Source organism: Pelecanus crispus, chromosome 12 (genome assembly GCF_030463565.1).
Source record: "Pelecanus crispus isolate bPelCri1 chromosome 12, bPelCri1.pri, whole genome shotgun sequence".
NCBI lineage: Eukaryota > Metazoa > Chordata > Aves > Pelecaniformes > Pelecanidae > Pelecanus > Pelecanus crispus.
In genome coordinates this window covers 3,589,828-3,615,885 of record NC_134654.1, presented here as the reverse complement: position 1 = coordinate 3,615,885, position 26,058 = coordinate 3,589,828, and the positions used below count along the sequence as shown (strand labels likewise).

The following is a 26,058-nucleotide window of genomic DNA, read 5'->3' as shown; positions in this document are numbered from 1 at the left end:
TTCTGTTAAAAAAATTATGTGTGAGAACTCCTTTAAAAATATTCAGTAGTTCATCTGTCTTACAGCCCCAGTAAATACAGTTTTCCCTTGCCCATCCTGCCACCCAATCCCTTCTCTTTATAAGGCAGGTACAAACCAAAGCCATAAAATGGTCAGGAATGCTGGGAAGAGGTACTTGGTTGTCCAGTGAAAAATGAAAATATAAACCACCTCTTTAACAAAGGATTTTATAAAGACAAACAGGTAGCGAACAAGATCATCTGAGCGGGTTTCAGGAGCTGCAAAATGCCAGAACAGCACCGGAACATTTGTAGGGACACAGGAGCAGGGACACAGGAGCTCCTAAAAATATCCCTTGTCCACCTCCCAAGAGACGTACGTGTGTCTGTGCACAAACACGCCCAAGGCTCTTTGACAGCGAGGTTATAGACAGGTCGAACACATACCATGGACAGAACTGGTCAGAAACAGGTCTTATTAATGTCCTTCCCTACTAAGGGACACCAGTGGGTAGGATCATCTCCTTGGGCATCCGACTGGCACTGAAAAGACCTTTTCCAGGAGGAGGCGAGGTGACAGCGTGGCAGGACACTGGTGGGGTGAGGACACGGACCTCCCCGCAGACCGTGCCGCTGCCCTCGCGTCTCCCCTCTGCCCGAGGCCGCGCAGCCCCGCTCCCCGCTGCTAGCCGCCCGCCGGCTTGCACCAGCCTGCATCCGATTTTAGCGGCAAGGATAACGAGCAAGTTCCGCGTTTGGGTGATTTTTACAAGAGTGTTGCCATAAGTAACAACTACCCTTTTAGCAACGCTGGAAAACATCCCTTACCAAACAACTCCTGAGACAACAGCTGGCCGGTGTCTGTGCTGGGGAAGGAAGGTTGGTGACACGTGAATTCAACAGCCTCGAGGGCTCGAGCTTCTCCTCTCTGCTCCCACAGCCCACAGTGGCTCCAGGGTAGCCCCCAGTCAGCTGATGGACCACAAGGAGTGGAGGGCCCTTCCTAACCCACAGCCCAATGTCAGGTTTGTACGTCTTAATTTAATTTTGTTATTTAGTGACTGTGGTTTTCCTCTGACGTGAGCAGAATCAGGGCTTCAGTCCCTCCTTGTCACCTTGCCTTCATCCAACCCCGGAGGGAGTTTTGGGTGAACACCTACACCTTCCTCACCGAGCCGTACTTAGGGGTAGCCTCTATCATCAGCGTTCCATCTCCGGGAGCCCCACGGTCAGCTCTGTGGCCAAGACGCTTGGTTTTTGTTTAGAAAGACGATTATTCGCAAGGACACTTCTTGCTAGCAGGATATTTCTGAGCTAAAAATAATTCAGTGGTTTGTTTTCTTTAAAAGCTGCCCAGACCAGGTTTTTAATTGTTAATGCCTAAGAGAATAAGTAAAAGCATTCGGATGGTTCTCTGAGGTTGTGATTTTTCTCGAGACCGCAGTGAGGTCGTGGCGAGACCTTCTGCGTCCCGCTGCTCCGCTGCAGACCGCCGTGCTCCCCTCGGGCCGGGCGCCATCCAACCCCCCTGGCCTGCAGATCACCGGGCAAGAGCTGGGCAGCACCGGGGCGGCTCCTCGCGGGATCTTCGCAAAAGAATTAGGGCTCATCTGGGGCATTTTCCCAAAATCGGTCAGGTCCCCTCTGCCCTGCCACCCAGCTACCAGCCTCCCCCAGCAGTGGTTGTATGGCAATGACAGTGGAAGTATTAAGTTTATGAAGCACTTTGGGAACCTGAGGTGATGAAAGGCACTATTGACACCTGAGGCGTTTTAAGTAGGTATTAAATAAGCTCTTTTGAGCCTTTTCTGGTTAACCATGTTTGGGCAACCGGTCATTTTACACCAACAGCTACAACTTTTCAAACAGGATTCACTTCAGTGTCCAAATAGGGACTTCTTTTTTTTTTCCCCCCCCCCGTCTTACCATAACACACACATCCGTGTTTCTGCTCTGAGTCTTTTAACTGGCTCACTAATTGCAAAATCTTGCAAGGACTCTACGCTTCAAGCATCAAAGGCCATACAGGCATCCTGCTTGGGAGGAAAAGGTCTGGTCAGATTATTGGGGAGGAAGAATTTCACATATGTTCCCGTTGCTGTAGTATTTTCCTATGAATGTGTAGGAAAGGAGCTGATACAGTAACACATGGCAGATTTCACATTCGGGGCTGACAGGAGGGCTCTGGCGCTGCTACTTCACCCTGCACCTTTATTTATGAATCCTGACGCACTTTAAAAACTCCAATTAATCCTCACACAACCCTGCAGTAGTACTTCACCGGCAGGAAAACGGCAGGGGAGCAGGAGCTCGTGCAAAGGCAAATCGGTAGCAGGATTGAAAAGGGAGCCTTGCCCATCCCCTGCCCGGCGTCCTCTCCTCTCCCTGCCCTGGTGACGGTGCACCCGCTGTCACGGGGAGGTGACAATTAACTCTCACGCTGCTGTCCATCCTGCCGGTAACCCGGGTTGGTAAAATCCTCAGCCAGAACGCTACCTGCTGCCGCCACGACCAAGACGCTCACAAAAGAAGAGCAGCCAAAGCCTGCAATGCACGGGTATCTGTGACACACACCCAAAGCGCAGAACCAAGCCCTTTGTACTTTATATTCCCCCCAAAACAAACCCAAACCCCCTCCTGCCTTCATGTGCTAACCACAGAGCAGGCTCTTAGCTGCGTTTTTATGGTTACATTCCTCGTCTGTCTCGCTAAATACACATACTATAATTACTTTTCACTGCAGATTTATGAGCAAGCTTTACTAGTCATTATTAGATTTGCTTGCTCTTTTGAATGACATCTCAGCGTTTATGAGCACGCCGATTCATTAGTGTCTGGACTCGCAGGGTTTGACAAGATACCGTTACCCGGCGATGTTCACGCTGCTCCGTAGCCGCATCCTCTGGCTCGTCACTGTTGCTTAAAGCTGGGGTGGAAACTTGTCTTTTAAAGCGGGCATTTTCTGCTGCACGAGAGCAGCGTAACAGGCTCTCCCCCTCCCTCCGAGCAAAGAGATCCCGCTCACCAAAGCACAGCACCGCAGCGACGTCGCTGTGCCCCTGCGATTTGGAAGCTCATTTCGCAGCCGTCGGCAGCGGAGGGCTGCGAGCTGCAAAAGCCCACAAACAGAAATTAAGCCCCTTCAGCCAGAGAAGCAGCCTACCTTGTGATTCTGGTAGGAGGTCACCGATATAAAGGACGTCTCCGGAAAAACGTGGGTGCAGAAGGCTGTGTTCTTCGACCCAAAAGCATTGTTCTCATCCGCCTTCACAATATGCAGTCGCGGTTGGTATTTGTGCATTGAATTAAGAATGATCTGAAAAACAATTGATGCTAAAGTGAGAAATCCAATTGGGGGGAAAAAAAAAAAAAAAAAAAAAAGACAAGCCATAGCTGTTTGACAGACTTTACTAGCAGGATACTAAAGCCCACTAGTGCTCAGCTTTAGCTTTGCTTTCAAATTAGAGGGGAAAAAAAAAAAAATCACATTACATAAATGCACATGAACCAAGACAGAAAAGGTATCTGCTGCTCTGGCAAGCAGAACTAAACTTAAAGCTTTCCTGGTAAACCCTCATTTTCTTATTGCTATTGGATAGAGTCAGTCTGGGTGGAAAAAAAGTCATAAATTTTTTTCCCAGCTCATGCTGAAGCTGTACAATCTATATAATTCACCAGCAGACTGGTCCATAAAGTTTCCTAATAAATACTTTACTGAGCTGAAAAATACACAGTTTAGCAGAGGCAAAAGAAAAAAAAAATCACAGAAACCACAGGAAAAAAGAAAAAAAGCAAGCTATTTTTCTTTTATCTGCTGGTAAAAGAAAACTACAAAAGAGAGGGTTTTTTTTTTTCCCCCTCCTGTTTGTGGAGCGGCTCCGCGCGGGTGGCTGGGTCACAGGCACCTCTCGTAGCCACCCTGGCTTCTGGCCTCTTCCCGGGTCCCTGCGAGTGAGCGGCAGGAGCCGGCCAAGCGCTTTTTGCTGGCGGGGGCTCGGGGAGGCGAGGAAGGGCTGGGGTCCAGCGGGGAGAGCACAGCCCGGGCTCAGGCCAGCGCAGGGCTCCTCTGACGGAGCGTTAGGGGCCGAGCGGGGCTGCCCAAGCGGGGGCGGCTGGCCTGACCCCCCCGCTGTGCCGCCTGTCCCAGCCTGGCCCCGCAGCATTGTTCTTCCACCAAGAAGGGATGCGCCCAGATGCTACAGAAAAAAAAAGGTTTTAAGAAATGAAATTTCTTTTAAGAAATTGAATGGTTTCAAGAAAAGCCTTTATTCCTTTTACTGGGCAAAGAAGAAATACTGCTTTTTTTCTCGTTTCCTTGGCATAACCCTTTTCAATCTCTTCTTCCCTCTCCCAAATTGGCTAATTGAGTCTGTCCTCCCGGAGCCCCGCTGGTCCTAGAGGCGAGGGGATCCCCAGCCAGGCTGGCACCCCTCTCCTCACCGGGGTGCCCAAAGCAGCTGGCAAGGACACGTCCATCCCCGACGGACACGCAGGCAACGGGCCAAGTAGGGAAGACCGCAATGGCTGGTGTCTTCAACCGATGGTAGATGGGCGGACGGATGGGCGGACAGATGGACGTGCACAATGCAGCAGAGCAGCATCCGTTTACACTAACTGTGGATTTAGCCAATTTTAAATGAGCTTTATCAAGAACCAGAAGACGTTTGCTCCATGATCGGCGTTTGTGCTGAGGAACCCTTTCTATTTGGTGCCCGTCTGCGCCGAGGAGAGCTCGCGGTCGCGGCGCTGCTCGGCGCGCTCCGGCTGGGACGGGAGGTAGCGTAGGGAGCTTGTGCTCTTTAAACCCCTTCATCTGGCTGCACGTAACTCTGCCCACAGTAGCTGGCTGCATTATATACCACTTAAATGCAATTTTTATTGTTGACATTTTCCAGACAACCCTCCCTGCTCCCCAAGAGAGAGAGAATGAGGAATTTTTGGCATTTTATCAGCTTTGCATCAAGTCTCTTTTAACCACTTTGCGGCTGTTGATGTGCAGGGTGTAGATCTGAGAGGGTCGGCTCAGGTTTGGGTTTGGAGCCTTTTCTCTGCTTTCATGTATCAGCCACTCGTAAAACAAAGCCAAGATGAATAACGCCAGAGGGCCGAGACTTTCATAAGAAGGAGCATTTTAATTTTCGATAATTTAGAGTTGAGCCAAGCTGATAAATAATGGTTGTCTGGAGCAGAACCTGGGGTCAGCTAAGCTCTCCTCACTGCCTGCCCAGGTCTAGCAAGGACAGGTGACTTGTCCCCAGAGACAGAGCAAGTCAACAGCAGGACGAAGAAAACAAACTGAGATTTCCAAAGGGAAATTTAGGAGCCCAAGTTTCGCTATGCTCTGGATGAATAGCCTGTATTCCCCCGCCAAAGTAGTATCCACTGGGCTATTATGACCCCCTTAAAAATCTTTTTTTTTTTTAATAACCTCTTTAAACCCAAAGTGCCCAAACGATTTCCAAAATGAACACAACATTACTTTTTGAAGCCTGGTAGACACATTCAGGAAAGGATTTTTGGACAGATGCTCAAGGTTAGAGTTGCGGCTGCAAACCTGCCTGGAGGTTCATTGTGAACTGCTTGATATCTGTGGGATGTTTGGGGGGGGGGCGGAAAATCCCCTAAATGGCTTAACTTAGCCCACTGCATTTACAAGGTTGGGCATTTCTGTCCCTTGCCATGAAGTGAATATTTGCCCACGTGTCTCAGAGTAAGACTCGTTGGAAAGTGCTGAATTTCTTTTGACTGCGGGGACCATGAAAGGAGACTCCTTGAGATGTGCCAGATCAAAGCCGAACAGCCATCACTGAGCACGAAACATGATTAATAGATGTGAGAACCACAGAGCCCTGAGGTTAACTTCATTGAGTCAGTGTGCACGGACGCGGCTGGCGAACAGCTTCCAGCAAAGCAAAACCCCATTAAAATACGGCACTCTCATATGACGAAGAAAAAAAGCCCTTCAGCTCTTTGGCAGAGCGGTCAGCACGTCAGATTGGGGATAAAAATGGGAAGTCGTGGTGCCGGTTCGGATGGCCTCCCTGCGCCTGCTGCACGGGTGATGTCTCACATCTTTTTTCGGGGGGCAGCGACCACTCTCCGCCTACTCACAACCAACACTTCACAGGCTTGAAAACAAGAACTCGTGTACAGAGGCTGTGTCTGCACACGCGTCCTCCTTCCTTGTGCTTGGTGTAAGCCTTGTGCGTTCAAAAACCGTTCCCAAAAGCCTCCCAACCCTTAGCTGCAAAACACTGTGCCTGTGCAAAGTGAAACGCCAACAATTCGGGCTAAATAGTTTTCAAGGCTGCTGTGGAAAACTGGTCACTGGCTAAAAATATACAAAACAAATGTAAATTCCACTCCGATGACGAACATCAGTGGAAAGATTAACTTAAAGAATTGTGTCAAAAATGAGAAGTATTTTAAGTGACGGGACAGAGCACGGCTGCTGCTGGTCGGCGCTGGGCAGGCAGGGCCTCAGCAGCAGCACTGAGCGGGACAGAAGGTGATGGAGGAGCTCCCAGCCTCCAAGATGATGCTAAAACAATAACTCCATATTTTCCTGCACTTATCTTTTTCACTGCGAGGGCACAGGGACATTAAGTCAGTGTCAGACAGTGTCACACACGTTTTTAAATTGGTTTTGGTACAAAATATAGGTAGTTTGAAATAGGTTAGCTACTAAAAACGAACCGGTGTTTGCCTTGTCTTGCCACTGAAAATAGTTCCTGGTGTATGGGTTAGAGGGGAATTTTAATGTGGTAAAAGGACAAGGATACCAAATTAATTAGGGAAACTGGAAAACAGTGTTTCTTGAGCAGCACTGAGGCACACTGGCTTAGTGACTGAAAGCCTCGCTCTGCAACTTGGGGATCTTGTCTATCTGCCTATGAAAGAACCAGCTCAGCTTACGTGAAATGGCAGTGTGTTCAGGAGTCTAATAAATATAATTTTTTTCTGTATTTAAAAAAAAAAAAAAACCAAAAACAAAACCAAAAAAGGTAAAGGAAACAGATATCCCAACCAGAATCCTCAAATTAGATGGACAACCCCAAATTCAAGAAGTGGATATTGGCCCCCGTGGGGATGCCATCTCCCACCACCGCCACCCAAGCACTCTCTCTGCCTGGAAAATACACATTTTCACAAAACAAAATGGCTGCTAAAAAATACCCATGTGGGTAACGGCAACCTTCTCGAAGAGCACCAGTGTGGACGGCGCCAAAAGGCTGTAATGAACCACCTGCGCTGCCGCGGGGACCCAACGGGGGACCCAACAGGGGAACCCAATGACGGGACCCAATGGGGGACCCTCCTCGGGCTGCGCTGGGCGAGATCCAAACAGCTCCTCTGGTATCTGAGAAATGTTTTATACCCCTCGCCTTCCGAGGCGGTCACCGTGATGCACGGCCTGAAGCTCGCCGGGATGCCTTCCCCCTGCCCGCGCACCCCCCTGTGCCGCCGCGGAGCTCCGTTATTGCTGGCCAGAGAGGAGCCAAAGCGGATCTCCAGGGTGATGTCACTTCTACCCCCTCAACGTCGCACGTGCGGACCAGATTGCGAGAGAGGCGAACTCCAAAGTCAATGTGAGCTTACACAAACATCTCCCCCCGCTTCCCCGTCCCCCTCCTTTGTGCTGATCACACAGTTGGCAGCTGGAACTCAAGCTGTAATACAGCTCAACTTCTTTATTTTTTCGGCATTCCCCAGTCAGCAACAAATGTCAAAGAGAATGGTGTCATTTGCTCCTTCCATTTAATTTTACTTAGGAAAACACACTCCTTTAGCATCTCATCTCGCGCACTGCTGAGTAATGTCGGCTTCAGGGCTTGAAGACATTTGCCAGTTTGCAGGATCGGGCCCAGAGACCAGAAGCTTTGCGGGGTAATGGTGCCGCATTGCTGGTCGCAATGCAAACTTGCCTTGAAATCACCAGTAAAATGTCTTTACTTTCATATGAAATTTGGGGAGTTGATTTAAGAGCACTCCCTGTTTCGCCAAGGTATCAGATGTCGTACGATGCAGTGGTTGTCATGGCAACTACCCTTTTTATATTGAATTGTAAATGGCTACGAAAAAGCCACATAATTTTATGGTTGCTCCCGAGGGATCACATAACTAATATAAAATCTCTCATTTTAATATATTTTTCTGCTTCTTTCTTCCTTCCTTCTATTCTTTTTAAAGTGAAAAAGCCTTTGAGCTGAGGCTGGCCCTTGTCCCGCGCCGGGACGTTGAGCTGGGGCGCGAAGGACCAGGACAAAATCCTGACCATTCCGTCTCCCGCACGGGAAAAAAAGAGTGCGTTAATCAACAAGGCTCTTCCACAATCACTGCTGCAGTTCATCTTGATTAATATTGAGAGCATTCAATGGTATAAGCCACCCCAAACCTAACTTTTCTTTACGAGTCAATGGCTCGGAGATGCCTCACAGCATCCATACCGGAGTCGCGGCAGCGGCCCGGGATGAAGGGGACGTCTCCAGGGACCGACCATGGGAGCGCGGTGCCGCCGCCCTGGGACAGCTGCCCTCGCTGCATCCACCGCGGGAGCCTGCGGAGATGCATCACCCCAAAGCAAGCAGCTAAAAATCACAGAATCGCTTAGGTTGGAAAATACCCTTAAGATCACCGAGTTCAACCAAATACAACGCTATATTCCGACAACCTCTACGGCAGCTAAAAAGCTAGCTCTAAAATTACCTAAACCTCATCCTATTTATTTTCAGTCGTCTCCAGGAAGCTATTCACCTTGCTCTGCTCAAAGGGAACGGGTTCCTTCAGCCGGCCCCAGCCCTGAAGCCGGCCGGGCTGCTCCCCGCCGCGCGGCCAGAGGAGGAGCCTCCCAAACCCACACGTTTGTCCTGGCAATCCGCACAGTGGGGAAAAAAAGAAAGGCTGGAAAATCCTGGGAAAAGATTCAACATGAACTCAGACAAATTGTTCCTTTCAAGAGGGCCAAAGCTGGGATTTTTTTTTTTTTTTCTTTCCTTTTTCCCCTCAGTCCTTTTTCATCTAATGTCAGCTGAAATTCGTGGTAGTGTTTCCTGGCCTTGCAATACAGCTTTGGTGTGGAGGAGAAGTCCACCTCCGCACTAGCTCAGGAGCAGTGACTTCTGACTGGCCAGCGCAGGGCGGACCCCAGGTGTGGGATCCTGGGACATCACTGGTGTGGGATCCTGGAACATCACTGGTGTGGCATCCCGGGACATCACTGGCGTGGGATCCTGGGACATCACTGGCGTGGGATCCTGGGACATCACTGGTGTGGGATCCCGGGACATCACTGGTGTGGCATCCTGGGACATCACTGGTGTGGCATCCCGGGACATCACTGGCGTGGGATCCTGGGACATGCACTGGCGTGGGATCGTGGGACATGCACTGGCGTGGGATCGTGGGACATCCACTGGTGTGGGATCCTGGGACATGCACTGGCGTGGGATCCTGGGACATGCACTGGCGTGGGATCCTGGGACATCACTGGCGTGGGATCCTGGGACATCACTGGTGTGGGATCCTGGGACATCCACTGGCGTGGGATCCTAGGACATCACTGGCGTGGGATCCTGGGACATGCACTGGCGTGGGATCCTGGGACATCCATTGGTGTGGGACCCAAAGCATCCCCTGCACCGCCCCGCGCTGCTGCGGGGCCTCGTGTCACCCAAAAGGTCTTTGGAAAGCCGGGACATCTTCGCCTGCCCTTCTCTAGGCCAGCTCCCCACTCAAGACTGGATGATGACTTCAGGATCTGATACTAGTTAAACTTTACCAAAACCCACTGCATTTGACTCATATAGACCAGTCATGTAACAACAAACAGATTTAACACAAGAGATGTAAATCTTCTTTTCAGCCAAGAACTCCACTGGTCGTTTCTTACCCAGCTATTTAAATCGCACGCTCGCATCTATTCATCCCTGCGAAACACATGCCATCCCCAGTGGCACACAGCTCTGCTCCTTTCTTTTTTTTTCCCCAGGAACAAAGCAGACAATGTAAAGCTTCACATTGGGCTTTATAATTTATCTGGGCACCACTATTCCTCAGATCAGCTGTAAGAATTTTCCTAAAATGGATGGCTTAAAAAAAAAAGAAGAAAATAACCTTTTCATGGACATGCTTTCAGCAGAAGACTTAGTGATGCGCTGAAAAAAATTGACTTTAAATTTAGGGCTGGACAAAAGGGTTTTTTCAAGTTTTAAATGGACTGAGAATAAAGCTACTTTAGTAACAGCAGACGTGTGTATATATATGAAATTTTTATTTATTTCTTTTATATATATAAAATATATATATAAAAGAAAACATATATATATGAAACCATATATTAAAAAAATCTTTTATATATATAAAAAAGAAATTCTTAGCTGAGAATAAGGATGTGAAACTGCTCTTTTGCTACAGAGCTAGTACAGCACTGCTGTAAGTGAGGACAAGCGGGGTGCAGCCAGCGAGGCCGCGTCCCTTCCCACCAGGCAGACTTTGCCTGGGAGCTGCCGCAGCCCCATCCCTTCGGCCACAGGCAATCCAGGGCAGTGGGGAGGCTGCCGCCAAGGCGGCACCTAAACCTCATACCAGCGCGCGGCAAGGAAACTGCTCGGCCACAAGTCATAAAGCAAACAAATACCCCCCAAAAAATCTAAATAAAATTTAGGGTTTCATAAGATTCCTAGGACATTAACCTAATTAAAGTGCCTGAGTGCACCTGACAAGCAAAACCAGAAAAACGCTAAAATTGGATTAATAGAAAAATGAGAGGGGAAAACCCCAAGAGGGGAAAAATTAAGTCTTTCAGTGATAATCAAATAAAATGAAGTGTGCAAATAATAAATCTGGACAGAAATAACAACCTCATCTGCATTAAAGAGGAAAGCCAGTAAATAGCAGATTTGGGTCAAGAAATCCAGGAATATCACTCAAAATGCTATCACAAGTGACAGACCACCTATAATACCCTGTAGCTGTAAACCTCAGTAGGTTACATCTCAGGAAGGAAAATAACCCCACACTTTAAAAGCAGATAAAGTCCACTATGGCAATTCAATGCGCCAGCAGCTGCCAAGGAGCAAGGCAGGTACAGGGTGTGTAACACAACCAAGCTCAGCAATACTGTGCTAGGAGGTGGGGGATTAAATTAAATCTCTACTCTTATTTGTCACAATCTCCACTTCTAATCTTCATTTATTACTTCTCTCTTTTTCTTCCGCCCCCCCCCCCCCAACCCCCGCAGGAATAGCTTTATATATTCTGTAAAAAAGAAAAATAATTTCCAATTGATCTGGTCCCAGCTGAAGTGTGCCAGAAATACCGATGTGATGCTATCGCCCTTTCCAAGCTGGCCTGGCTGCAGCAGCCCATGAGAAAGGCTGATTCCTCTGGCAGAGGTTTAATTCCAGTGGAGTCATTAACAACAACAACACAAGCAGAACCCCCTGATGCGTCGTGCTTGCTCCTCTGCCGTTTTCCAGCGTTACTCCGCGCCTATGAGCGCTGGCCTTACACGGCTCTGCGTGTTCACCGCCTGCCTAAAGTCGGGGAAGAGGGGGCCTGAGAGTAAGACAAGGTTTTCTTCCGGATCCATTGCGTCTGGTGAGACGGGCTTCCCTCGGAGCTGCCATCCAGCTCATCGTTAACTCCTGTGGGTACTGAAAACCCCACTCAAAAGGTCCTCGGGAGAAAGATCCAAGCAAAGCTGGGCTCCTGCACTGCCAGCACTTGGAGACAGCTCAGGAGCCACCGACCCGCAGCCCTCCCCGATGCCGTACCAAAAGCTGGCACTCTTCGTGGCCAGTCCCCTCGCCGGTGCCTGAAAGGCATCCTCATGTCCTCCCTACCTACCGCGTACAGAGCGCAAAACCAAATTAGAGTCTGCCCTAATTAACAGCCTCTGCTTCTTTGCAGCACTTAACCCTTGCTGGGCGGTTTCTAGCCCTTGCTGCTCATCCTCACTGCCCCTCAAGCTCCATTAAGCACCGTTACGTGCGTCGTTGCGTACCATCAGCAGGCGGGCTGGCTGTGCCAGGAGGTCGCTGGCTGTCGGGCACGGCACACCGCCCGGTGCTGCGGGCACTGTGGGGCGGGCAGCCCCCCTGCCCCACGCGATCCCATGGGGGTGGGACCCTCGCCGGCACCCTCGCCAGCTCTGCCCGCTGCTCAAGGCCTGGGCAGCACTTGCAGGGGTTTCAGGGAGCCGGGGCTGAGGGCCTGAGCGTGCCGTGGGGTTATTACGGCTACCTGCGCCATCACCGTGCCCCAGGCACTCATGCTCAGCACTGCAGGTGGAAAAGAGTTGATTTTTTTTTGCTTCAAAGAGCTGCCAGTCTCAGCAGCTTAAACAATCCCTTCAGCCAAGAGGTGAAGAAAAGCTCGAACAGCAAAATAACAAAAAAAAGCCTGACTAACTGAAACGAGTTGCACAGCAGGCCAACCTCACCGGTGGTCCGAGCCAAAGCCTCTCAGCAACCCCCCCCGTGCCCCTTCGGTGGCTTCACACCCGCCCTGAGCATCCTTCACCTGCTGGGGCCGGGAGCGGGAGCTGCCCCGCAGCTCGCCGGCCATACGGACCGTCTCACGGGCGCCCTCCACCCCGCTGTTTACATATTTTAAACCTCTGAAGAAAGTGGAATTCCATTCATGAGCATTTATCACTACGGAGATCCTCGCCAGGACTCGCTCGGCATTTCCCCATATGCCCTGAACTAACCTGCCGAAAGCGATGCGGGTTACGCTGTGCTTTCCGACGGAGAGGTTGCTTTGGAGAGGTTACTTTTGTGCATCACCTACAGCTGCGATTAGCCAGCCAAGCTGTCAGCACTGGTAATGATATAACCTGGTTCGTGATGAAGGAGTCATTCCCATTTTTCACGTGGAAAACACAGCTAGGTGCTTGCTAGGCAGAATACACTGGGAATGGGTAAGGGATGTGCCACCCTCGTGCAGCTTGCTGGCGCTGAAGAGCGTGTCTCCGTCTCCGAAGACAGACTATACGCAACTGCCTGTTATTCACGTGGCGTGAGAGGGCGAAGCATCAGCCTTGCCAGAATCACTAACGCTGTCGCTCACCAGCCCCACGTAAATCAGAAGCTCTGTCAGGCTGATTATCTCTGCGTGTAAAGATTTGAAAAGACATAAATTAAGATTTTACTCTACGCTCACAATGCTTTCTTTAGGATCAGACAGACCTCGCCATAGCTAAACATTACAGCGGCTGCTGATTTCTTAATCCGTGCTCAACATGAGCATTTCTCAGTTGTTAAGCCTGGTGTGAAAGAAGCCTTTCACGGTCAAAAAAAAATCCCCCGAGAGGAAAATATACAGCCCACATTTTCAGGCCATGGTGCAGGAGCTGGGCGCAGGCTTACCTGCCGCAAAACCTGCTCAGCCAGAGGGGTTTGCAGGCAGATTGCAGAGCTCTGCGCTTAATTTCTTCTTATTTAAAATCTGCACATTTTTATGCATCTGCATTGAAAAACGCCTCCCATGCTTCTGACTGTAACTAATAATTTACGGCAATAGATAACTGGCCGGTGGAAGAAGCAGGAGTGAGGGTTTTGAGACTGAAGAACGGTTGGTGGCTGGGGTTTATGGGCTGGGTGTCAGAAAGCGAGGCTTTCCAGCGCTGCCTGTAAGGCATCCCCTCCCGCCAGCACCGTAAATAATCGTCAATCTAATTCCGCGGATTGCAGCAAGGGCTTCAGCTCCACGGCTTATTAATTAAGCCATTTAACTTACTTATTTTAAGCCTCAAATGCACCTACACTTCTCTTTATGAACTCCGTGGGGCTGCTTGTCCCTGATGTTAAGTACCACGGCACACAGAGTCAGGGCATGGCTTCATTTATCAACAAATCCATTGAAATAATGCTGAATTTCTGCCCGGTTATTTTGCAGGTGAGATCGCAGGCGCCCAGGGGCCACGCTCAGAGGCGCTGCGCCCCACGCCGCGATGCATTTGCCCTCCAAACGTGCATCCCCCCCCCGCCGCCACGCAGGGTGGCTGCAGACGGGGACGGAGCGCGGCAGCTTGTCGTGCTCCAGCTGCATCTGCGACCCCGAGCCCATAAAATCTACCGCGTCCTCCTTGCGAGACCCCCCCGTAACACCACGCACCCTCCCGCCTGAGCCCAGGATCAGCTCCCCACGCTCGACGTTAACTGGTAGGTGAACAGGCAGGGGAGCTGGAAGAGTTCCTTTGGTTTTTTTTAACCTCAAATAAGTGTCTACCAAAAAAACGGTTAATCCAGAAAAGGAACATTTAGTGCAAAGATATTTCGCCGTGCGCCTCTCCCCCGCCTCCTCGCCCCTCCTGCCCCCAAGCCGCAAGCGATTTCTTCCTGAGCCCCGCGCATCGGAGCACGGCAGCGGCTGGAGGGGATCACTCACACGCAGCAAAGAGCTGCGGGCAGGGCTGGGAGCTGCGGGATTTTGGGACGCCGGGAGGAGCTGGAGCCCGGGACGGTGGGAGCCAGGTAGGGAGCCCGGTGCCGCGACACCTGCGGGTGCCCACAGTGGCCGAGGGTGCCAAGGAGGGTGAGCCAGCACGGCTCTGGCTGGGCAGCTGCCCGCACACCAAAAAAAGCACCAGCGGCAGCCTGCAGAAATTATCGCTCTGCGTGGTTTTTGAGGTTTGGAGAGAATCAAAGACAAAAGGAAATGGCAGGCAAGCTTCGCTGGAGCACAAGAAGGCAAACAAACCCTGTGGGTTTTCTGACTTGTTTTTCTTAGGGAGCTTTAAGAGAGCATTTGCAATCGCTGGGAACAAATTCCTAGAAATGAGAAGCTGCTATGATTCATAATGCAATGCCTTCGCAGGCAGGGCTGGGAGGACTGTGCCGTGCCGGGCAGACACCTCGCAGGCACTGCCTGTCCCAGGGACACCGGCCACCCATGCAAGAGCAGGAGAAGAGTTTGCAGGACGAGCTGCTAGGAAAACTCACGCGCGCCTGGTACAGAGTCCAGGTCTCCTCCGTGTGCACAGCAAAAAGGGGAGTACCGCTTCTCGAAAGCAGATGATTAATTTAGAAGCGTAACGAGGAACTGCCTGAGAAGGGGCTAAATCCCATTTAGCCAGGCAGGTTGTCAGTGCCTGAACCGCGCAGCGACCCGGGCACTTAAAACCAGGTTATTCCCAGCATTTTCCCAGCGGTGTGAGACAGCGTGCTGGGCTGGGTACGAGGCAGGACAACTCGCATGGCACGAGGGGACTGAGCAGGGCTCGTTTGGAGCATGGCCGCTGCAGCATGCCGCAGGTATCGCCCCAAAATGCAAACCAGGGTCCCCTCTGTGTCACTAGGGAAGCTTTGTGGGAGGACAAACAGGCTGTTTATTAAAAGCCGGGGCGGGGGAGCGGAATCTTCCCTGTTAAAATGCAGTGTTAAAATCGCAGTTAGAAAATGACAAAGTCAGGAAAAGCAAATGTTTAAAGTTGCAAAACCAACACTGCACATCCTGTTTGTTTTATGGCCACATCGAACATCCTGTATGTTTTTACGGTTTACATTTTACAACGTAAACAGCCATATATTAAGCTACACAGTTAACCAAGAGAAAAAACACGGGAGTAAAAAAATGCCACGTGCAAAGCAAGCAGGTCGGTACGGCTGCTGACACCAAAACGTCGGCATTTGTGGGCTTTATGTAATTTTTACTGTGCAGCCCTTAGCGCAGTTGTTTTCATTTCATTTCCGTGGTACTTTCCCCCTTAAAGAAGAGTGAAGGGGCGAGATCGCCTGTGATTAATAATGTCAGCATTAAATGGTCCTGATTAGCCTTTGAAGTTCACACATGTTTCATTGGGGTCAGCAGGTTGGGGAAGAGGGTCAGTTCCCGGCGCTGCTGAGGGCTCTGCGCAGGGCTGGGTTATCACCGTGTCACCCTGCCAGAGCCCGGCTCCGCCGCAGCACCGCGGCGGCGACGCGCGGGATCGGCCCGCTTCCTTTTTGAAGTTCGCAGAAAATTACGATCGCAGCAAAAATTCTGAATTTTTCGCAGCGTTTTAAGCTAGGAGGGTCGCCCTGCCTCTGGAGTCCAACCCCACGGAGCTCCGTCTGATTTAGCTGTGTCAGAATTGCGCTTTCTGTACGGCGCTCAGGTGGCGTCAGGGCAACTGACTCCACGTGAAAACCTGCTCTTTAGAGGCTTGATGCATGACCATTTTGAGCAAGACAGATACACCCCCTTCTCCCTCTGCACCCTTCTTCAGGACCTTTTCACCACCCCCCCTCACCCCCCAAAATGCTGCTGTTTAAAAGACTGGCAGGTTAAAAACCACGTTGGATGATACAAAGTAGATTCTCTTACCTGCGGTACTAGGAGGAGCTGATGGCACTAAACCTAAAAGGATTTTAAACTCTATCTTCCCTTCCTCCAGCCAGCAAGGTTTGTTTATTTTTACGTGGCTTTCAGCTCGGACAGAGCAAACCAGACAGGTCCATATTTTTATATGCATTATCTAAGCACTTGTTTGCCTGGCAGGCTGGAAGGGCCCTTGTGCTAAGTTATTAAATGCGCTGTGGTAGATAAGTGTGTACTTCCCACTTCTGCATTCGCAATACACATGAATTAAGATTTTCCAAATAAAATACTTCATCTTTTATACGCCTGCCAAAGCCAGCTCGGAAAATAATGAGTTTATGCAACCTGTTTCTGCGAGCTGTATGTACCGCATGCAGCAACAGCCGGGCTGAAAATCCCACAGCGCTGCCTGGAAAGTTCCTGGGCAGAAAATAAAAGGTCGGTGGCATCCAGCAGACAACAACTGAGCAAGTCAGAGGCTGCATTTCCAAGAGCAGGGAAGCACGCAGGCGGTGACTGCAGCCCCCCTCCCTCACTATTAAACTCTCCCCCACCCAGCCGCACCGGCAGCACAAGATGAATGTTGCTCCTCATTATTAAATTAACTGCGACATCCCAACCGGCATCCCAGTCCAGACACAAATCCGGCGTTGCGCGCCCACCTCTGACCAAACCCCTTGCAGAACAGCTCTCTTACATGTCCAAAGGGATCCAGATGGTTGTTGGTGAGTTTTAGCTTCTGAAAGGACACCAGCTGCCGCATCCAGTGTGCTCCCGTGGCGGGTGAGTCGGGATGCACGTACAGCCGCCCCGGCATGGCCGGCTCTGCCTTCCCGGCCACCATCCTGCAAACACAGCGGTTATAGATTGCATCACCTCGGCAGCGGTCACCAGCCTGGACGTAGGAGAGCGTTTCATCCTTGAACTCAACCCAGCAACCCTCCCGCCAGCCCTGGAGGGACACGCTGGGGCACGGGGGCTCGGAGAAGCTCCTGCTGCTCGTGGGGTTTCAGGGCTCCTTGGTTTAGCATCACAGGCTGGCAGAGTAACCCTGTCTCCGCTCCCGTGCGGCATTTCCTTGGGGCAGTGTCTCTACACAACAATTGCATTGGCATTGGTCAAGGAGGAAATCTCATGTGGGTTTTTGGAGAGGACAAAGCCTTCCAAGGCCATTCTGCAAGGGCAGACAGTCTCACACACTTCCCCAGGAGAAGGTATCTGCGAGCAGGAGCGGGTACCGGCATGGGTGCACCCTCCGCAGCCATGCAGGGCTCCCGCAGCCCCCGGCTGGGCGGCAGCTCCGGTGGGAAGGGGCTGCTCCCCGCTCCGGAGCTGCATGCTGGCACACGGTGCTGCCCCTCGTACCCTTCTGCCAGCGCCCCTTGCCCCCACGCCAACACCACCAACTCTCACGGACACAAGACCCCGCCATGAGACATCGCTTAATGGCAACTCCCCCGTTACCGTCCATTGTTCTCCTCTTATAAAACACCAGTAAAGGCAATATTACCAAAAACAACAGAGGCTTTCCAGCAGTAATAAAATGAAAAGGGGAAACAGCTCTAGGGCTGGCAAAAGCCAGTCGTTAACAGAGTTAACAACTATCCATCATCTAGGGCCTAATGGTTAAAACACAAAGTGGCCGCCGTGCTGCGGAGGCCCTCAGTTCGCTCCTCTTACCCAGCGGCACTCCAGGACAAAAGTGAGCAGAAAAGGGATTTTTTTTAAAAACTAGAGCAGCCCTAATGTGCAAGTAAATTATTACAGTTTTATAGGATGTCACCAGGCTCGTTCCCATTAAGACGAATACAAAGTTTTCCATTGCTCGTCTGTTCACCAGGCAGCAGTCAGTGGAAGGGTTTGGGAAAAGCCCAGCGAATAGTTGTAGGGAGGGAGGCTGCTGGGTGTATTTGGGGTAAAAATCAAAAGAGAAAACAACATGCTTTTGTCAGAAAGCAAAAATCATAGCTGCCTCTCAGGTAAGTAACTCTACTGTCAAAGGCACAAGGGAGGGAAGAATAACAGAAGAGGAAGAAATTCCAGAGGAAGAATGAACTAAAAGAAAAAAAGCTTGAAACTGGATCTGGCATTGGACTGTGATGGGGAATTGTGGCTCCCTTCATCTGCCGGATCAGCGTGGCTGAACCAGGGCTTTGAGTGAACCACCCCACGTTTTGCTTTATAGCTGATCGCCTAAAAGCAAAATATTACTATAGAAGAACAGAATTTAAAACTTGTCTTGACTCATGTAGATACCGAATTTTTAAGGCCAAAATGGACCATTAGGTCATCCAGCCCAGCCGCTGGTATAACACAGGCTGTGGCTTTACCATCTTACACCTGCACATGGGCAGATAACCTATGCTTGGCCTAAAGCATCTCCTCTGAAAAGACATCCAATCTTGAGAGCTTTGGAAATGAACAATCCACCATCTCCATTAGCAGTTTGTTCCAGCAGTTAATCGCCCAACCTGTTAAGAATATTTTATTTTATATTTGTCTGGTTTTAACTTCCAGCCATTGGCTCTTGTATCTATTGCTGCTCCATGAAAGAGAGCTCTGGGATGTTGGCATCCCTCCCGTGGGAAGGTATTTATGCTGGTTTCTGAGTTTGCACAGCAAACGGGCGATCCAATTGCAACTTGCTTATGGAAAAGAAGGCAAACAGAAATGTTCTCTTACCATTTATTGTCACAGAATTTATACCGGTGGTCGTCAGCGGGGACGATGTCGATCAACAAGATGTACTTAGTCTTGGGGTTCATTCCGGTCACTTTAACCTTGTAACTAGGAAACATCCTCCTTAGGAAAAACAAAGGGTTAACACATTAGTGAGCCACCTGGAGCAGCGCTGGAACTGATGGAAACTTGGAGCAGCACCCCAAAAGGCAGATCCACCACGTGATGAATTCATGCTAGGACAAATGAGGTACAAAACATTATTGCTGCTTGTACGTCACCTGAATTAAACTCACTCTTTCCAGAGCATGGGCTGCACAGGGCTAGTGCAAAATGGGGCACAAATACGGATGAGGGGGTGTAGAGGGGGTGTTATGGGCCAGTGCCAGGAAAAGGTGGGGGTAGAGAGAGCTATGGGGGGGGTCAACACATCCCTCCTTAAGGGAGGCTCGGATAGGGAGCCCTCACTAACCCAGGAGGCTCTACGTGGCTTACGGCAGCCTCAAAAAGGCAGATTTCTTGTTGCCATGAAAGTGCATGAAAAGTTGTGAGATCTGACGACACTTCAGAAGAAACTAAGCACACGCAGCTTTCTCATTCACACGTTCCCAACGTCCATGACACCAAGTCCCACCACTACTCCTACGCAGTACCTGAACCTGCGTTCCCTTCAACAGGCTGGAAACTGAGGATCAGTAAAGCCTGCGGGGAGACTAAGGGTTAAACCCTGCAGTGGTGTGGACAGTCACTGCTCCTCTGGCCTTCCCAAATTTCCCAAATTCACAGCACGCCCGTTAAACCTTGTTCGAGCCGGAGCACCGCAGAGCTCTGCGCTGAAAATGCGCCCGTCCCACTGATTTACCATTGACTTTAGCGGACAGGTAGCAACCAACACCGAATGGGGAACACCACATAAACCAGTGTATCGTTAAAGAACGTTTATATATATCTCACATATTTAAAGAACCTTTGCAATATCAAAAAGTATTTTTTTTATAAAACTACAGCTATGAAACCATCACGGTCTGGTCTTGTGATCCAAAGGAGATGGCCCTGATGAGTGCGGGCACTGCCATGGGCTTCCTGAGCCCTCGAGACTCCATCAGGAGCCAGGATTTGCAGGATCAGACACTTTGCATCCTCGGAGTAACTATTTTCTTGGCACCATCTTCCCAACCTCCTCCTCAACCAGTAAAAATAAACAAGTCAATTGAGCAAACTGGCTCACCACAGCCTTCAAGCAACTAGCCAGAACAGAAAATTCTCCCTTCCACTGGCATAAGGGGACGGAGGATGAGAACTGCTACATCCTGGACTCGTTCTAATTACCCTAATTAAGAAGGGCTCAAATCCTGATGTCATTTCTCCATCGGATGTCAAGGCCACTTTGTCCCCCCCGGCTTTATCCCTCCTTCCCCTGCGCGTTGCCCCCGCGCCCGGCCGAGCTGGCCCAGGTCTGCAGCACCATTTTGTCGCTGCTTGGGGAGAGGGCAACAAAATGGGCCCTGTTCGAAATCATTTCAATTGACTCTTTTAACTGCCCTGCATAAATTCCAGATGTTTACCATGTAATTAGCTGGGACTAAAAAGGGGTGGTTTACCAATGTCCGTATTTGATTTTCATTCATAAACTCTGCACTCCTCTTAACCTTGTCCTCCTACAGGTAAGCACCTGGATAAATACAGTAGGACATTTCAATTTGTGAATACACAGCCCAATTCACACATTGAAAAAAATGGCATAAGGAATCCAATCTGAATGCCAAGATTTTTTTTTTTTTTTAAATTAGGCCTTAAAATGACATTTAAAAATGAAACAAAAAAGAGGAGGAATTGATTAAAAAACAGAAATGAGATGGATACTATTTGACAGTTACTGCATCGTACCAAGCGAACATCCTGCATCGGGGATTTTTATAACATCGAGCTTCTGAATTTCGTTTTTTTCTCAATCATTTCATTTGCTGTAGTACATCCAAGCTGCTAAAGTAGCCGGACTGATATACTGTAAATGTTAAGTGCTTTTTTAATGGCATTTAAAATTAAGCTTCAGCATATGGAGTTCATATAGCATGGACATGCCTGAGTTTATAATGTTCTTTAGTATAGCCCTCTAAAATAAATACAAAGAGCCAAAGTACTACTATAATATATACAGCTGAAATTCTTTAAGGATAACAAATGGGGACTCACATCTGATTGAAGGTGTTGCTTAACTTGCAACCCGCTTGCTATCTTGCAGTGGTAGCATTGTACTCGGCAGTCGACAGACCCAGCTACAACCAAGTTTGCCAACTCTCTGCATTCTTTTCCAGGAAAACACAGGGTAGATTTTAGTAATTTGGCTGTGCACGGACATTTCATCATTATTATTAGCTGCTGCATTTTGGTCTTAAAAAAAAATATGCGACTAATGTGCTGTCCAGGGACTTGTCAGTTTAATTTTCTTAATGAAAACATATTTCTCAACCCCTTGGCAGGGACTCATTTAGTAAATATCTCTTTGCAATATGATACAAACATGGGTTGTGCATTTCTGGTGGGAAGGCATGACAAACCGAAGAGCCGGGTCCAAGAAAATGCAGTCATAGCATTTTAAAAAAAAAAAAAAAAAAAAAAAAAAGGCAAGAGAGAGCACCTAATATCATGTCCTGGCCCTTATTCAATGTTCCACTTGAAAGAGGGGAGCAGAAAACCACGGCGGAGGCACGGGCCTGCAACCAGCTCTGCCTGGGAGCGGGGCCATGCCTACAGTGGGTCTATACAGCTCCCCGTCAGCCCTGGGAAGGGGCCAAAAACCTGCCTGCTTCCCCAAATTTACTCCAGGTCAATGGAGCTACTCACAGCCATAGGCTCTATGCTCAGTAGTAGCTTTGCATAACCGGCCCCTCTGCCAAATCTCTGCAGGCAGGAGCTCTCGGGCGGATGGGCGTCTCCGCAGAGGATGCTTCGCTTCGGCCAGCTTTCCCTGACAATAGCTTGCTTCATCATCGATTGCTCAGGGACCAGCAGCGGCAGAAGAACAACCCAGCGCTGCAATAAAAAAACTTGCCAACGTCTTGCCAAGCTCTGGGAAAGCTCAGCCTGGCTTTGGTGGGAGGTCTGAAGCAAGATCTGGGCAGACCCACATTTTACCCACCCTCCTTCCCGCTGCCGCGCCCGACTCCAAACCCGGGGAGAGCTTCACTGCACGGAAAACGGTTACAAAAATTGTGAATTTGGGGCTTTGTGGGGAGCGTGTCTGAGCAGGTGCCCCTCAGCGACACCTCCTGCATTGAAGGCAGCTGCAGCCCTGCTGCAGCTGTGCGAACGGGGAAGCTCAGCGAGGTTAAGCGCAGCAGAGATGTGCAGCAGAGGATAAACCAACTATTAGGTGAAGTTTAAGCCACCAGTAACCAGAATATTAAGAGCAGCAATTCCTGGCATTGTCCTCGTTTTTTCGGACCCAAAGCTTAGTTGGACACGGTGTCCTGCGGCTGCAGCAAATGCCCTGAACATGCAAATGCTGCCACCATCCCTGGGGTAGGGGAGGCCGGGAGACCGGACCAATTTCTTCTTTCTTTGAGAGCCACACAAGGCGTGTGTCTAACCCACCAGCGCACACTAGGTGCGATGGCTGCTCCCAGCCAACACAGGGCAGCCAGCGCAGCCGCTTGGTGAGCAGGAGCCACGGAGCCACACCAGCCCCACGGCTCCCCTGCCCGCCCAGGGACCGGCCACGAGCCCACGGCGTGCCTGCGCGACAGCCGGCGATGCACGGGTGAGTGCAGCACATGCAGCCGAGCATCAGCCCCGACAGCCTCTTCTTCTGCAAAACACTGAGTCAGCAGACCCCAATTTTGGACACGTTCAAAACCCACCGTTCCTTCCCTCCAGCTCAACCTAGTGAAGAAGGGACCATCCAGACTCCTCAGCACCATCCTGATGGTCTCCCACACACCCCTCAAATCTCTCTGCGGGGTTTCGTGGCTCTGACAGGCACTTTTCCACCTCCCTCCCTGCACTGGCACAGGCACGGTGCTGCCGTGCGACAGCGGCAGCCCTCACTGCCCATCAGAGGGGAAAAGTTAAATCGGTTTCTACGTTCACACGAGAAAGCTGCCCTCAAAGAAAGCGATCACGGGAGAAAGGCTATGGTGCCTCACTCCTGTGCGAGCGGGACATCTGATACGGCATTAAAATACCAGGGTCTGGCACCCGGTCGCTGGGGGCTGAGGTGCAGGGTGATGGCGTGGGGAGGGCAGAGGGGCTGAGCCTGGCTCTGGGGACCGTGAGCAGCGGGAGTGGAGCCGACGTCGCCGGGGCTTGGCACCGCGCTGCCACAGCCCCGGCTAAACCCTTCCCCGCAGCTCTGTGCAGATGAAATGTAGCAAAACCAGTAAAAGCCAGGAAAATAAACAAGCAGCACAATTCTGTAGCCCTCCCAAGCTTCAAAGATGATGTGCGAGTGAATTATTTGTTCTGATAATGAAGCAGTCATTGCTTAGCTAAGTTTATGCTAGGCACATTTTATCTCTACATGATATTCACAAATTGTTTTAAAATGAACTGTTAGAATAAGCATCTCTTGTTTATTTATTTATTCTATTACTATCCAATCCCCTTAACCATGGAGCAGTTACTGACATGGAGCCAAAGCTTCTATTATGTTCAAACAAAGTTTAATTAATGTGTAATTGGTTGGTTGGATTTGGAAGCGAGCGATAAGAGGAAAGCTTTGGTTTCATTTGGGGCAGCAGTTCCCAGCCTTTCAGGCTCCCCAGGCTTGGCCACTTCATGGGCATCTGGTATTTTAATCCCCATATGAGCAGGCCTGGTTGGTCCTGGAGAGATGGGTGACTGCAAGGCTCCCAGGTCCAACGAAATCTTATTTTTGGGTAAGGGACAGCAATCCAGCGCAGCCAGAAAAGCCAAAAGCATCAGAGCTGATCAAAGAGCTCAAAGCACCCATCTGAGCACTGACCGCCCCGCGCTGTGCTGCACGCCAGGACCTGGGTGTCCCAGGGACACCGGCTCATGCCATGGTACTGCTCGGTGATGGGGTGGCCTCTGCAGACCCCTCGGTCCTCAGCACCCTCCTGCTCACAAGGGTTTGATCTGACCTTGCTAGCTTAGATGCTAGCTTAGATGCAAACGTCATTTCTGATGCTCCTACTGATGCATTAGATGGGAAGGGGTTTCTCTAACCAGCACGCACTAAGTGAGGAAGCCATGGGGAACTTAACTGCTATTTCCATAGAGAAAACTGCATGGAAACAAGATACCTGAGTCCTGTTGGAGCAACCCGAGTCATGTTCTCACCAAAGGCTGTTGGTGCTCTCTGAAGCCCATGGGAGTGTGCGGACTGGCGCTCACTGCATGCCCCTGTGGTGTGGATGCTGCTTCAGATACTACCGAGCGCTTCATTCTGTCCTTTCAGGGGGTAAAAATGTCCCCCAGCCCTTCAGCAGCTCAGCAGCTGAAGTCTTATTTTCAAAAGGAGTTTTGATAAGACAAAGATTTCCAAAGACAGACAGTGATTTTACAATCCTTGATTTTGGGGTGGTCAAGTAAAGTGACGACTGGATTTTCAGAAGCTCCTGTACGGTGCTGTCTAGAAAGGTGACGCTTACGGCATATCAGGTTGTGAAAGGATCAAAAAAACAAGAAATCACTCAACATCTTGGCTAACAAGCCATATCATGGCTGAAAGACCACCTCCTCAGAAGCTGCTGGGCATGCAGAGATGCCTCCGGTGATGGTTTCAAAACACCAAGGCAGATGACATGCCTACCTCCCTCATAATGACTAATGTGACCCCAAGTTCTTCTTGAGAATTGGGCATGGCTGCTTCAGGATGCTTCTCCTCATCTTCATTGTTAGGAGGGAAAGGAATGGTGTGCAGAGGCTTCAAGAACCATGTTTCCATTCTGATGATCTTTCTTCTTTTTCCTAATTTCCCTTCTTTTGACAAGTATTTCTTCCACTGACTTAACGCATCTTTAAAAATAATATTCTCTGGGGCAGATTAAAACAAATTTGGGGATGTCAGCTGTTTCTTTTAGCCTTTTAAATGGCATTTCCTTTTTGATAGATTCTTGCTTTCAGAAAATACTTTAAAGAGATCAAAGAGTTTTTCAACAGGGTCCCATTTTCCCAGTGTATCCTAACCCTCAGTCCCTTATTTCTCTTATCACCCACGCCACTCCGCTATGACGCTCTGTATACAAAGTAAGAGCAGTTAACTTTGAAGTGCTGGATTAGCCCATGCCAGATCCTTGCCTCAGAATAACAAACAATACAGGTTCAACAGGAGTTCTCATCAGTAGTTCATTTTTCAGCCCCAAATTCACTGTCACTAACACAAGCAACATTGAACTCTCAGTCTATGGACAGATAGGAGAGATTTATCTGGTGGCAGGACCATGACCTAGTGATGAGAAGGTCAGACAGTTAAGGGATTTTTATATTTTGGAATGGCGAGGTTGTATTTTTTTCCTCTGGCTAGCGCATCTAATTTTTAAATAAAACATTGTTTCTCACATACTTGAGAACTTGGTTAGCTGGATGGCTGCTTTCATGGTCTAGAAACATTTCCTCTCTTTGCCCCATGGTAACTTGAAACACAGGCAGGCTTCTTGCCACAGGATGCTTCTCCGATGCTTTCGTTTTGCCATAACTGAAGTTGAGCAGAAAAGGTCTCGGCGTGCCAGAGGATGGGAGAGGTCGGTGCCAGCAGCCTCCGGCGGCACCAGCAGCACAGCCCGAAGGTACCTCGGAGGGAAGCTGTGCAAGAGCATGGCCAACAACCCAGCGCTGCAGCATTTCAGGGCAGGTTTGCTCCCTCGCCGGCCCGGCTCCCTCCACGGTGCAGCCCCTCCAGCTGCGTGGACTGCACAGGGGCTTTCGGCGGAGCCATGGGCAGCCTCGGCGTGGGTGCCAGGCCATGCCACCGGCTCATCAGTGCAGAGCAGGAGATGATCCACGGCCCCTGTGCCCGTGAGCCTTCGGCGCAGAGCCTGAGCGATGGTGGGGATCTTCCCTGGCAGGTTTGGGCTTGACCAAACCCTCCCCTGCAAGCCCGGCCAGCGCTGCTGCA

At 50.1% G+C, this 26,058-nt stretch overlaps 1 protein-coding gene across 1 annotated transcript in view; it reads right to left on the bottom strand.

The window, feature by feature from the left end:
• TBX4 (T-box transcription factor 4) overlaps positions 1–26,058 on the bottom strand; it is a 41,107-nt gene that overhangs the window by 3,688 nt on the left and 11,361 nt on the right. The window contains exons 4-6 of the mRNA XM_075720002.1: positions 18,984–19,103; positions 16,999–17,146; positions 3,163–3,315 (exon numbers count right to left, since the gene is read on the bottom strand). Of these exons, the coding sequence (XP_075576117.1) occupies positions 3,163–3,315; positions 16,999–17,146; positions 18,984–19,103 (421 nt within the window). The remainder of the gene's footprint in view (positions 1–3,162; positions 3,316–16,998; positions 17,147–18,983; positions 19,104–26,058) is intronic.